Genomic DNA, 13,899 nt, shown 5'->3' on the forward strand with positions numbered 1-13,899 from the left:
TAGTTTGATTAACAAACTATTAAACTGCGACTTTTAGTCACAATGAGACAGTGTGTACTGCAACTTACTTGTCTAGACTGGCTGTAGGAGTCTTCCTCATCCACTTCACCTTGATCATTTATTAGGAAAAGTGTGAACATAGGAATATAGCAACTAGAAGGCGCGCTGATACACTGAAAAAGGTCTGAGGCTACTAATCTCTGTGAAGCCACGTGTGACACCGGCAGAGGCTTGCTTGTGCAGTGGTGTGTGAATTTCACTCGCGGTATAAGCTGCGTATGAGACACGCCCCACACTTTTGGGTAGTTTTCTTCCATCGTCCAATAAATCGGCAGTTGTAGATTCTACTAGCATGGCTATCAGAGAGGTCCAATAGGTAGCAGATCGGCATTTCTTTGTGCTATGGACGGAAAAACTTGAAAGCAAAAAACCGGAAAAAAAAAAAAACATTATATACTACGCCAATTTGACACCAGACAAGAGGAGGGAGGGTGGCACCGAAACTCAACCCCCCCTGGGCAGAGACAAGGAAAAGCTCTTAATGCCGACGATATTTGAAAGAAAAAGGCACTGGAAAGAAAAAAGATCCACACTTGAGTACAACTTATATTTAATTAAATAATAATCTAAAGTCAGAGTTATAACTCATATTCTCTACACGGGTATTATGTGAAGTTACTATTTATTTCAAAAATTTAAATTAGATATTAGAAGAGGTAGATTTAATGTAATAACAAAATGTAATACTTAATATGCAGAAATTTATCTATTTGTTTTTTCAGTCACTGAACATTTACAAATTAAACATATTTAAAAGTTTATATTGACTTTTCTGAAAAAAAATAAAAAGGAAGAAGAAGAAGAAGAAGCAGCTTATATTGACAAACGCAGCAACAGAAAAGCAGTAATCAAATAGAGCGTGAAAAGTTCATAGATTCAAACATGAGAATCTCCAAAGCTAAGTCAGGAGTCGAGAGCAAGGAAAGTGGTCCTCTTCAAGGGATGACTTGTCATGGTTATCATCAAATGCAAGTATGGAAGCAAGTACAACTCTTCTTTTTTCTTTTTACCGGGTCCCAGTTGATTAGGATTCGTCGGTGCGGGACTGGCTGTCTTATGCCAATTGAAGAATGCAAAAGTTTTGGGGCCCTCTTCTATTTTATATGCGTGCGCTGAATAAGTACCAAACTTACTGAAGGAGACAAGATCGAATGTATTCCTTATGCCATTCCTTGCCTCCAAACAATGTCCAAGGAGCACCTCCATCATTTTTTTTCTTTCTTAACTATATAATTCCATAGCATGCAGGTGCTCCAGTCAACAGAATCTTCTTCTACATTCTCCAAAAAACCATATAAAACTCCTCCTTCGTGTCTCCATCTGCATCCTTTAACACAGATGACACTCAACTAAAACCTTTTTACAATTAGTATGAAGATCGACAACGGAGTGCAAAAAGGACCCTTAACACCAAGGCCGTGAGAACAAAAATATTTTAGTCTTAAGAATCTTCCATGAGGAGAGAGGGTGAGGGGTGAGCTTCGAAGGTCTCAAGACAACAGCAATTGTGGATTCTCCTAATCCAAGCTGCTATAAAATTCGTCTCTTAATGCCTGGAATAAGATTCCTGCCTATGCCGGGCGGACTAATACGAACGCAAAACAGAAGGACTTTGTGGCGCATCAGTTCTGGTACCTAATACAAGGTGTCAGGTGTTACAGAAAGTTATACTGCAGAAGAATTCAAATGGGTAGCAATTCTGAGAATGGAAAGTGGAGCTTGAGGACAGGACCCACGGTTAGTAAAGTAGGAAGGACAAAATCTCTTTTCAAGTCACTGTAAATATTGCATTGTGGCAGGTACTCCATTGGCTCTAACAAAGATTCTATGCCTCGAAACCTCCATCCCGTGGCCCCCCACACCCGGCCAATTTGCTTTATAAAGCCCGCGCCTTAGAACACCTTTGGTTTGTGGGAAGTAGGCGAAGGAGAAGGCAGACAAGCAAGAGCAATTGTGCGCAGTTCTATTTATCTGAGAATCAAGACGTTGTCTTGTACCTGAAGAATAGAGTATCATCAAGCTCCAAAACTCAGGGCCATCATTTTGGATCAGGAGAAGAAAAAAGAAAGCACGCACAAGGTAAAATTAGTACTGATCTTGAGCACAACACTTCGGTTGTTAGAGCCTCTACATCAAGATAAACTTATGTCAGGTTTTTGTTTTAAGGACAGAAGATGTACCATCATCACCAACATCAAGGAAAGAACATCCACTCTTCTTCAAGAATGTCCACTCCTCCCGAGAGACATTTATTCCTGCAAGGTGGAAGCAGTCCTGGAGATTCTGGACTTGTCCTCTCAACTGATGCTAAGCCTAGACTTAAATGGACCCCAGATCTACACGAGCGTTTCATAGAAGCGGTGAATCAGTTAGGAGGAGCAGACAGTGAGTGTATATAACAACCTACGGAGAATGAGAGAGTAATTACAGGTGATCAAACTTCAGCTAATTTACATTTCATTCTTTCAATGCAGAGGCTACTCCAAAAACAGTGATGAAACTCATGGGGATTCCAGGACTCACCTTATACCACCTCAAAAGTCATCTTCAGGTGAATATCAATACTAGCCAACGTCAGTTATGAAAGTTTCCTTGAATTCCAGTACAGTAACAGAAATTTCCTAGTCTCATCTTTTATTTAGGGTTAATCGTAGAACCAATCCTGATATTTTTACGGCTTTGTAAAATAATTCCCAGGTTATTACTTTCGGCTCATGTCATCTTTTCTAAGTAACTCGCAACAAACCCATCCTATGAATATTATATATGTTAGCCAATTAAAAGCTGACACGTGGACGTTGTCCTCACTTAAACCATATCATTGAAATAAAAATCAAAACATAAAACATCATTTTTAAAACCGAACATTTATTTAAAACACTTTTTAAATAAAAAAAAAGCCGCATCCCCTATTGGCCCAAGTTGGACTTGCCAAATGTAGGCCACCCTTGTCCACTCCATGCGTGTGTTTGGAAATTAAACTATTTTTAAGTTATTTCATTATTATTAATAAATAATTTATTATTTTTTTTAAATAATTTATTATTTATAAATTATTTTATTATTATTCATAAATTATTTAAGATATTATTAATATCCAAACGAAACTTTAATGACAGCTGCTATCCAGAGGTGGCCCTTGTAAGTCACTTCGGTGCCTAACATGAATGCCACCACGGGAATGTGATGACTTTTTTTTTTTGTTTTTGTTTTATAATTTATATATATTTTAATATTTCTTCAATTATTTTTAAAAAGTTTGGGTCTTAAAAATTACTTTTTTTTCATGTTTATGTAGGATTAATTCCCACTATCCAAACAAATTTTTCTTAAGGACTCGCAACTTTCAAAAGACCCATAAATTTTTATCTCAACTTACAAAAAAAAAAAAGGGATTCTTGAACATTTTCAGTTTCATCCGTTTCTTTACGCCCAAACATGGTAGTATAACAAAAAAAACTTGAGGTTTGGGCCTCCACGTGTCCTTCTTGACTGCGTTGGAGAAGAGTCAAGTGTGCAAATGAAATCTACACAAAACACTTCATCTAATTTGGGGTTTCCTAAGGGATGGGGTTGTTATACCCAAAACACATATTCTAAATGCTAACTCTGCCTTGTTGTTAGCAGAAGTACAGGCTCAGTAAAAATTTGCATGGACAGGCTAATAGTGGGGCCAACAAAACCGGTAAGAGGACGATCTCATAAGATTCTGTGTAAACACTTCCAAGTATTTATTTACATGCAATTTTAGAATTACAACGGACATCTTTCCTACAAAGCATTTGAGGTGGAACAAAATCCGACTCGTTGCATGTAGGTATGGCTGGACTGGGGTGTGACAGAGTATCTGAAGCAAACGGAACAACTTCGAACAATTTCAGTATTGGACCCCAGACAAACAAGTAGGAACACAATAGCATCTCATGCTCTTTATGTTCAGTTAAATCTATCTATTGTTTTAAATCAGCTTGACTATTCAAATTCAATTTAACAACTAAAACTTTGAATTCCAGAAACTTACATATAAGTGAAGCACTACAGATGCAAATTGAAGTGCAGAGAAGATTACACGAGCAGCTTGAGGTATATGATACCAGGAATTTCCGTATGTATGGGCTTTTTTTGTTTTTTTGTTAAAGGATTATTTAGCAGAATTCTGATCATCTGTTTGGAATTAAACCAGGTGCAGCGACACTTGCAGCTCCGGATAGAGGCTCAAGGAAAATACCTGCAGGCAGTGTTGGAAAAAGCCCAGGAGACACTCGGAAGACAGAACATAGGTACCGTGGGACTTGAAGCTGCCAAAATGCAACTCTCTGAACTGGTGTCCAAAGTATCCAATCAATGTCTAAATTCTGCATTTTCAGAGATGAAAGAGCTGCAGGGGTTGTGCCCCCAGCAAGCCCTAGCAACCCAGCCCACTGATTGTTCAATGGATAGCTGTCTGACTTCCTGTGAAGGGTCTCAAAAGGATCAAGAAATACACAACAGGGGCATGGGGATGAGACCTTATTCAGTAAGTGCATTCTTGGAGCAAAAAGAGACGTCTGAGGGTCACGTGATACAAAAGACAGAACTCAAGTGGTCTGAAGACCTGAAAGAGAGCATGCTTCATTCCTCGATGGTTAAAGATGCAGAAAGACGAATGTTCCCTGTTGATAGAAGCTCCAACGATTTGTCCATGAGAATAGGACTTCAAGGAGAAAAGGGGAATGGCAGCAACAGCTGTTCTGGAGGAAGATTTAAAGGAAGGGACTTGGAAGACAATTTTCTAGACCGAATCAACAAGCCAGAATCAAGTAAACCAGAAAATGAGAAAAATTACCAAGGATACAGAGTGCCTTACTTTGCAGCCAAACTGGACCTAAATGCCCGTGATGAGAATGATGCTGCTGCTGCTGGAAGTTGCAAGCAATTCGACTTGAATGGCTTCAGCTGGAGCTGAGAGCCAGAAGGATTAAACGAAGTGATAAGAAAAAGAGGCAATGTTAGGTCATTAGATTTGCATCAGAAGGGAATGGTCAGAAAGATACCTGCCGCTCTCCTATTCTTGCCAGATTGCCATGAGTAATCGATGGGGGAAATCGGAATCACTTGCACTGCCAATTTAGTAGCTCCTGTAAAATTTACTTATAATATCTCGTACATGAATGAGAGTTCAACGATTACAAGCAACATGCCTTCATCTTTCGTGTTCAAGATGCTCCAAACTTCACCGTTATAATTTATAGGACCGTACAGTACGTTAATGAGATGATTGGTTAAAAAGTTAATTAAAATATTGTTATAATATAATTTTTTAATATTAATTTTGTTTTAAAATTTAAAAATTAAATTGTTTATTATATTTTATGTAAAAATTTGAAAAAATTGTAATAATAAAATAAGATAAAATAGTTTAGATTTAGGTAAACAAAAGAGGCCTTAGTTTGTGTTTGAGTAGTGAGATAATGTAAAATATTTTATAAATAGTAATAAAAAAGTAATAATATAATATTAAATAGTAATTAATAGTAATAAAAAATAATGATAAAATAATAAATAGTAATAGAGTATTATTATAATATTCTAATATCCAAACTAGTCCTAAAGTCCCTTTTAGATATAAAAAGTGTTTTATCTCGTCTTATTTAATTTAATTATTATAAATTTTTTAAATTTCCACACAAAATATACTAAATCATTTAATTTTTTCAAATTCTAAAAAAATAATAATATTAAATAAAAAATATTTTAATAATATTTTATTCAATTTTAAAATTTTATTTCATCTCATCTTATCTCAACTCACTATTCAAACCGTATCTGAATCGGAAAAAAAGCCCGATAAATGAAAATACACTTTTTTTTCTTTTCTTTTAATTACTTTTTATAGATTTTTAAATATTTTTAAAAACCTATAAAATACTAATTCACTAATAATCAAAAAATTAAAAATTCATATATCGGTCCAACTACCATATTTCAATTTATAAATCCGGATCTGTAGGAGAAAACATTTCATTTCATTAAAAAAAATAAAAATACAAGAAGAAAACACTTCATTCGAAATGCTGTAAATTGAATACCGATCTATTTCTTTCTTGATGCTCGTTGATATTGCCAAAACTCGACAAAAACCGAATGTGGAAAAGTTAAAAAGGTGTAAGATCAGAAACTAAATTTTATCCAAAATAGCAACAAGAAAAAAAAAAAGAGACGGAAAACTTCTTATGAAAAACAGCCATAATATAATTAATTTCTCGTGAAAAATATCCAAAAAAATAATAAATTAAGAGAGCATACAATTTTACTGAAGATTCTTATAATTCATTTATTACTTATTTTCTTTACATTTCGCAATAGATTTATCTACAATCATAACGTATTCCTTTACATCAACTTTTTTATCGGAAGGTAAAATAAATAGATTTAGGCTTGTTTGGATTGTAAGATGGTCTCATCTCTTTTTATTTTATTTCAATATCTAAATGTCATAAATATAAATATTTATTAATTTTAAATTTTTAAATTTTTCACATAATCAATATCTAATTATTATAATTTTCTTAAACTTCAAAATAAAATATAAAAAGTAATTGAACTTTTTCAAACTCAAAATAAAAATTATATTAAAAAATTATATTATTATTATAAATACGTGCATTTGGTGGATGATTATGTTGTTGTTAATTCCATGCCCATCAATTCATCAAAAGGTCAAGTTACTCAACCTTTTCTTTAAAAGTTAAGAACTATTCTTCAAGGGTCAAGACTATTCTTCAAAAGTCAAGAACGATTCTCTAGAGTCAAGAACTATTCTCAACAATTCCTATAGATATGAGATGTTTATGAAGGAAATTAGAACAAGAAGTAGAAGTGTAGAGTCTTTTGAGTGTAAAAAAATAATAGAAGAGTAGTTAATGATATTGAACTCTTGAAAAGTTAAATATATTGCAATTTCTCAATTTTTCTTCTTCTAGTTTACAATCTTTCAATCATTTGATATTCCTCTTTAGTTTCATAACACATTATCAGCAAGTGGTTTTACCAATTATGAAGTTAGTGATTCTCTACTTCAAGTAAGTTTTTTAATATATTATTTGCAATCTCAAAAATGAATATGAAAGGTTATATTACTTATTATTAATTGATAAAATTCTGTATTTGTTCTCATGATTTTGTAAAAGTGTTTCTTATGTATAAGACACACATACTTGTTTTCATAATTCATATATATAAAAAATGTCAAATCTTACAAAATTGAAATTCGTTGCTCTTAACATTTATGGCAAAAATTATTTATCTTGGATCCTTGATAATGAGATTCATCAAGATGCAATGAACTTGGGAGATACAATTAAAGAATGAATTCATGCCAACTGACAGAATCGCACTAGGCAATGATTTTCTTTCGCCACCATATTAACGTAGAATTAAAAACTGAGTATCTCACATTGAAAGATCTCATTACTTTGTGGAATAATTTAAGAGAGAAATATGAGCACCAAAAAACTGTAATCCTCCCAAAAGCTCACCATGATTGGTTGCACTTGAAGTTGCAAGACTCCAAGAGTGTTAGTGAGTATAATTTTGCACTATTTAAAATCAGCTCAATATTAAAATTATTTGGTGAGAAAGTCACCGATGATGACATGTTAGAGAAGACATATACTAGTTTTCATGCGTCGAATGTGTTCTTGTATAGTAGTATCGAGAGCGAAAGTTTAAAAAATATTCTAAACTCATATCTTATCTTCTAGTGGGTGAGCAAAATAATGAGCTTTTGTTGAAAAGTCACGTTTTACTAGTTCCACATTATTCCCTTAAATGAATGGTATTAGATTTGCACCATTCCCAGAAATAAATGGCGTATCTTTTTGAAGAAACTAAAGGCGTGGACATGGTTGGAAAAAATATAGAAGTGTGGATCCCAAAAGCGACCGCACTAAAATAGAGAATAATATAAATACATCGTATTACCAGAAGTGGTCCAACTTAGATAAGAGTAAAGGCTCCCAAACAAATTTTCGAAGAAAGATAAAAATGTATACCATAAATGTAGTATGACTGGACATTGGTTACGTACCTGTCGTTCAGCTAAACATTTGATTGACTTATACTAAGATTCTATAAAAGCGAGAACAAAAAGGTTTGAGACAAACTTTGTTAAACCATCAGATGCTTTAAATATTATCCACCTTGATGTTTCTAATTTCTTTGAGGATCATAATAGTATAATTGATCATTTGATTAGTGATGAAAGTGTTCCTTCCAATTAATGCATTTTCTTTATTTTATAATAAATTTTTTTAATATTTGCGATATTTTGAAATAATGAAAGTTTTATATATTTTGTAAAATCATGGGACTTACTGATGAATTTTTTATCTCTAAGATAAATGATAGAGATGTATGTATGACTGACAGTATTACAACTCACACAATTCTTAAAAATAAGAAATATTTTCAAAATCTAACAATGAGCAAAGTCTATGTCCATACTAAATCAAGTTCATAGAATCTAATTGAAGCCTTCGAAAGAAATTATATTGTGTTTCCTAATGGCACGAAATATTCTATAAGAAATTTATTGAGTTTTAAAAATATACATTGTAATGGTTGTCATGTTGAAACCACCAACGAATGCAGTAAAAAGCATATTCTCATTTCTAAAATGATTTCGAGCCAAAAGCTTATATTAGAAAAATTGTCTCAAAGTAAATGAATACACGTGCTCTATTTGTTCTCAAGGTAAATTGATTATCAAACTATTTCTCAAAAGTTGTTGTTGAATGTCCATCATTTTTACAAAAAATTCATGAGGATATATGTGAGCCTATTCAACCATCAAGTAGACCATTTAGATACTTTATAGTTTTAATTGATGAATCAAGTTGATGGTCACATGTTTGTCTACTTTCTAATATAAATATTACATTTGCTAGACTTCATGCATAAATAATTAGACTGCGGGCACAATTCCCTAACTATACAATTAAAATTATTTGATTGGATAATGCAGATAAATTTACATCTCAAATTTTTTATAACTATTGCATGTCAATAGAAATAGATGTTGAACATCATGTTGCCCATACATACACTCAAAACGGTTTAGTTGAATCATTAATCAAAAGGTTTCAGTTAATTGTTAGACCTTTACTTATGAAATCAAAACTATTTGTTTCTATTTGGGGACACGCTATACTTCATGCAGCATACTTGATTCAGATTAGACTATCTGCATATCATAAATATTCTTCATTACAATTTGCATTTGGTCAACAATCAAATATTTCTCATTTTCGTATTTTTGGATGTGCTGTATTTATTCCAATTACACCTACACAACTTACCAATATGGGTCCTCAACATAGACTTGGGATATATGTTTGGTTTGATTCTCCATCTATTATTAGATACATTGAGCCTCTTACAGGAGATATGTTTAAAATACGTTTTGAGGATTGTTATTTTGACTAATCTATTTTTCCAACATTGGGTAACGAAAAGTCAGTTTCTGAAGCACGATAGAAAATTACTTGAAAAAATAAAGTTCTTTTCCAATTTGAATCTCGTACAAATGGATGTAAACTAGAAGTCCAGAAAATTATTTATTTACAAAGTGTTACAAATCAATTATAGGATATATTTACCGACACTAAAGGTGTAATAAAATCACATATTCCTACGGTTAATGTTCCAGTAAGGATTGCAGTTCCTGAATGACAAGTTGCTAAAACAGCAATAGGTGAGTCTAAGACACGCCGGAAGTGTGGACAACCTATTGGTGCAAATGACAAAATTTCTCGAAAGAAAAAAAATACAAAATAAATTTAGTGTTCCTGAATAACACATACCCACAACACAGTCTATAAGAGTAATTGATACTCTGAAGAGACTAGATCTCCTGTTCCAAGATATCCTAAAAAGAAACCTCCTGATGAGGTATTTTATGAAATATCTTTCATTGAATAGGGACAGTTACCTGAAAATAACGAGATTTTAATACATTTCATGAGTACTGGATAAATTCTGGATATAAATAAAACTGTTGTCGACAACATATTTTCATATAAGATGACTATTAACATTACCAGAAGTAATGAAGAAAGTGAGCCAAGAACCATCGAAAAATGTCAAAGTAGAAATGATTGGCCAAAATGGAAAGCAGCTATTGAAGTTGAATTAAATTCGTTAGCAAATTGAGAGGTCTTTGGACCTGTTGTACAAATACCAAATGGTGTAATTCCTGTTAGATATAAGTGGAAATTTTATATGAAAGTAAAATGAGATAAATGAAATTGTATGATATAAATCACTACTTGTTGCACAAGATTTCTTGAAAAAATCAGGGATTGATTATGAAGAAACATAGTCTCCCGTTATGGATACAATCACATTCGGATTTTTTATTAGTTTGATAGTTACAAAAAGATTGGATATGCGGTTGATAGATATAACTACTGCATATTTATATAAATCATTGGATCATGAAATTATATGAAAATCTCTTAATGATATAAAATGACAGAAGCATCTAATCTAAGCACATCCAGAAATATGTATACTATCAAGTTTTAAAGATCTTTTTATGAGTTAAAGCAATCCGAACGCATGTGGTATAATCGTCTCAGCGAATATATAATGAATGAAAGATTTAAGAATAATCCAATATGCCCATGTGTTTTTATTAATAAATTAGAATCTGAATTTGCCATTATTGCAGTTTATATTAATGATCTAAATCTTATTGAAACTCCTAAAGTGATCACAAGAACTGCTACATATTTAAAGAATGAATTTGAAATAAAAAATCTTGGCAAACGAAACTTTGTCTTGGCCTGCAATTCAAGTATTTGTAAAATAGAATTCTCCTTCATCAGTCAATATATACAGAAAAAGTCTTGAAACACTTTTATATGGACAAAACTCATCTCCTGAGTACTCCAATGGTTGTTTGATTACTAGATATGCAGAAAGATCAATTTCATCTTTGTGAAGAAGATGAAAAAATCCTCATTCCTGAAGTACCTTATATTAGTGTAATTGGAATCTTGATATATCTTGCAAATTGCACTTGACCTGATATTACATTTTCAGTTAATCTACTTGCAAGATTTAGTTATGCACCACCTCGAAGGTATTGGAATGGTATTAAACATGTTCTTCATTACCTTCGAGGTACAATTGCTATGATATTATTTTATCAACATGGATCAAGTCCACAAGTGGTTGGATATGTGAATGCAGGTTATATTTCAGATCCACACAGATGTAGATCTCAAACTAGATACGTGTTTACTTATGAAAATTCTGATATACTATCTGTCACTTCTGTCAAGCAAACACTATCTGTCACTTCTTCAAATCACTCAGAGATCATTGCAATTCATAAGGCAAGTCGAGAATGTATTTGGTTGAGATCAGTAATTCAACATATTCAAGAAAAATGTAGTCTTCCCGTGATCAATGATAACCCAATAATTTTATATGAAGATAATGCTGCTTGTATCACTCAAATCAGATGAGGATATATCAAATGTGATAGAACTAAACATATTTCATTTGAATTTTTTTATAACCATGAACTTCAGGAGAAAGATGAAATCGATGTCAAACAAATATGGTCAAAAGATAATCTGGCAAATTTATTCACTAAGGCATTACCAACTTCAACATTTAAGAAGATTGTGTAGAACATTGGAATGCAAAAACTTAAAGACCTATTATCATGCACTTTTCAGGGAGAGTAAATATCTTGAAAACTTATGCTGATTGTACTCTTTTTCCTTCGCTAAGATTTTGTCCCACTAGATTTACCCTGATAAGGTTTTAATTAGGCATTCCTAAAGCATTTAAAGATACATTAAAATATTGTACTATTTTTCTTCACCACAAGTTTTTTTTCCACTGAGTTTTCTTTAGCAAGATTTTAACGAGTTATATTTTTTATGTATGATCATCTAAGGGGGAGTATTATAAATACATGCATTTGGTGGATGATCATATTGTTGTTAATTCCATGCCCATCGATCCATCTAAGGTTCAAATTACTCAACCTCTCCTTCAAAAGTCAAGAACTATTATTCAAGGGTAAAGACTATTCTTCAGAGTCAAGAACTACTCTCTAGAGTCAAGACTATTCTTTAGGAGTCAAGAACTATTCTCAAGAGTCTAGAACTATTCTCAACCACTCCTAAAAATATGAGATGTTTATGAAGGAAATTAGAACAAGAAGAAGAAGTGTAGAGTTTTTTAAGTGTGAGAAAATAATAGAAGAGTAGTAAATGATATTGAACTCTTGAAGAGCCAAATATATTACAATTTCTCAATCTTCATTCTTCTATTTTACAATCTTTCAATCATTTGCTATTCTTCTTTAGTTTCATAACAATTCTAACAATATTTTAATTTTATAATAGTTTTATTTAATTTTTTTCAATCATTTTTCAAAAAATAAAACATCTTAACTCAAACTATTTCAATATTATTTACAAATTTCTTATCTCATCTCAATATCCAAACGAGGCCCCACTCACAACATATTGAAATCCTATTAATTTCAAAGACTACTTATACTTATAAGTTGGTATGGAGAATCCACTCTTTACACTATTGAAATAACATGATTTAATTGGTAAGAAATTTGAATTTTAAATTTTTCTTCAAATCAAGTATTACTATTTTAACAATATAGAGGATGTGATTTACACAACAACTTATAAATATAATTTTTCAATTTCAAATAATCAAATTAAGATTAAAAAACTACTCGATTATTTGCTGCCACCTCTAGTGCTAAGGTGGTTATGGACCACCCCAATCCAGCAGGTGGTTGATCACCATCTCGAACAAGATTGAATTACTTTTTTATAATTATTTTAACTATTTTACCAGAGTAACAATTAGGATTGTTTATTCAAGTTTCAGACTGGGCACCCAAGTATACCTGGGTTATGACTCGGGCTGGAACCTAAATAAATCCAGATTTCTACAATCCGAAATTTTGAATTTCGACCTGTACGTGTTATTATTATTATTATTATTATTATTATTATTATTATTATTATTATTATTATTATTATTATAAATAAAATAAAAAAGCTTATATTATTAATTTTTTTTCAAAAGAAAGATAATGCTGAAAAGCATATATATATATTTTATTATCTAAAAGACTATATTCTAAATGCATCTAAAAAAAATCAATATTTTGAAAACATATTTTTTATATATAAAACTACTAATTACCTTGTTAACTAAATGCCTCTAAAAAAAAAAATCAATATCTATCATTGTAAAATACATGCAACACATAATGCAATTCACTACATATTATATTATTTGGTATTTATATATTACATTACAAAATACAAAATTACAATATATGAAAATTACATATCTAATGGTTCTATTTTAATGCAAGACACATGAAAATTAAATATCTATGATCTTTTTGCAAGCTATAGCAATTTTCTATAGCAATCCAACATGTCAATTCAAAAGGAAATAATGTCAACAAATTATACAAAAAAAATATTTTAGGCTACAAATAATGTCAACAAATTATACAAAAATAATATTATAGGTTGTAAATAATAGACAATGACAGTGCTTTCATAGATTGGGTCAAAAAGTAAGATTAATTTGTCATCACCTCTGGTCGAGAATACAAGGAAATTGGTGAAGTACGACTATACTTTCCAACAAGTAGCTTCCAATTCAGTGATATGATGGTGGCATAGAACTCTCTATGAAGTTATTGGAAGAAAGATCTAGTTCAGTGCAAATGGGCGTACCTAGTTTCCATTAATAATCATTTTGAAATAAAAATTATTAAAGCTTAAGAACTAA

General features: G+C 31.7%; 1 protein-coding gene across 4 annotated transcripts; it reads left to right on the plus strand.

The window, feature by feature from the left end:
- Positions 1-1,355: 1,355 nt before the first annotated feature.
- Positions 1,356-5,235, plus strand: LOC122277787 (myb-related protein 2-like). Of its 4 annotated transcripts, none has more exons than XM_043087932.1 (7): positions 1,356-2,139; positions 2,227-2,445; positions 2,535-2,611; positions 3,685-3,745; positions 3,878-3,962; positions 4,074-4,143; positions 4,244-5,235. In XM_043087932.1, exons 2-7 carry the CDS (start codon positions 2,235-2,237, stop codon positions 5,003-5,005), a joined length of 1,266 nt encoding a protein of 421 aa, XP_042943866.1. In that variant the 5' UTR covers positions 1,356-2,139; positions 2,227-2,234; the 3' UTR covers positions 5,006-5,235. The 4 variants fall into 4 exon arrangements, with proteins under 4 accessions (XP_042943866.1, XP_042943865.1, XP_042943868.1 ...); XM_043087931.1 differs by having other exon boundaries at positions 2,232-2,445; XM_043087934.1 differs by having other exon boundaries at positions 2,235-2,445.
- The last annotated feature ends 8,664 nt before the right edge of the window (positions 5,236-13,899 follow it).

Source organism: Carya illinoinensis, chromosome 9 (assembly GCF_018687715.1).
Source record: "Carya illinoinensis cultivar Pawnee chromosome 9, C.illinoinensisPawnee_v1, whole genome shotgun sequence".
In the NCBI taxonomy this organism is placed as follows: Eukaryota; Viridiplantae; Streptophyta; class Magnoliopsida; order Fagales; family Juglandaceae; genus Carya; species Carya illinoinensis.

Coding starts and splice junctions, on each gene's coding strand:
- LOC122277787 (XM_043087932.1), top strand. CDS start 2,235: ATGTACCATCATCACCAACATCAAGGAAAGAACATCCACTCTTCTTCA. Junction 3,746..3,877: donor TAGTGGGGCCAACAAAACCG/GTAAGAGGACGA, acceptor CGTTGCATGTAG/GTATGGCTGGACTGGGGTGT. Junction 3,963..4,073: donor ATTGGACCCCAGACAAACAA/GTAGGAACACAA, acceptor TTTGAATTCCAG/AAACTTACATATAAGTGAAG.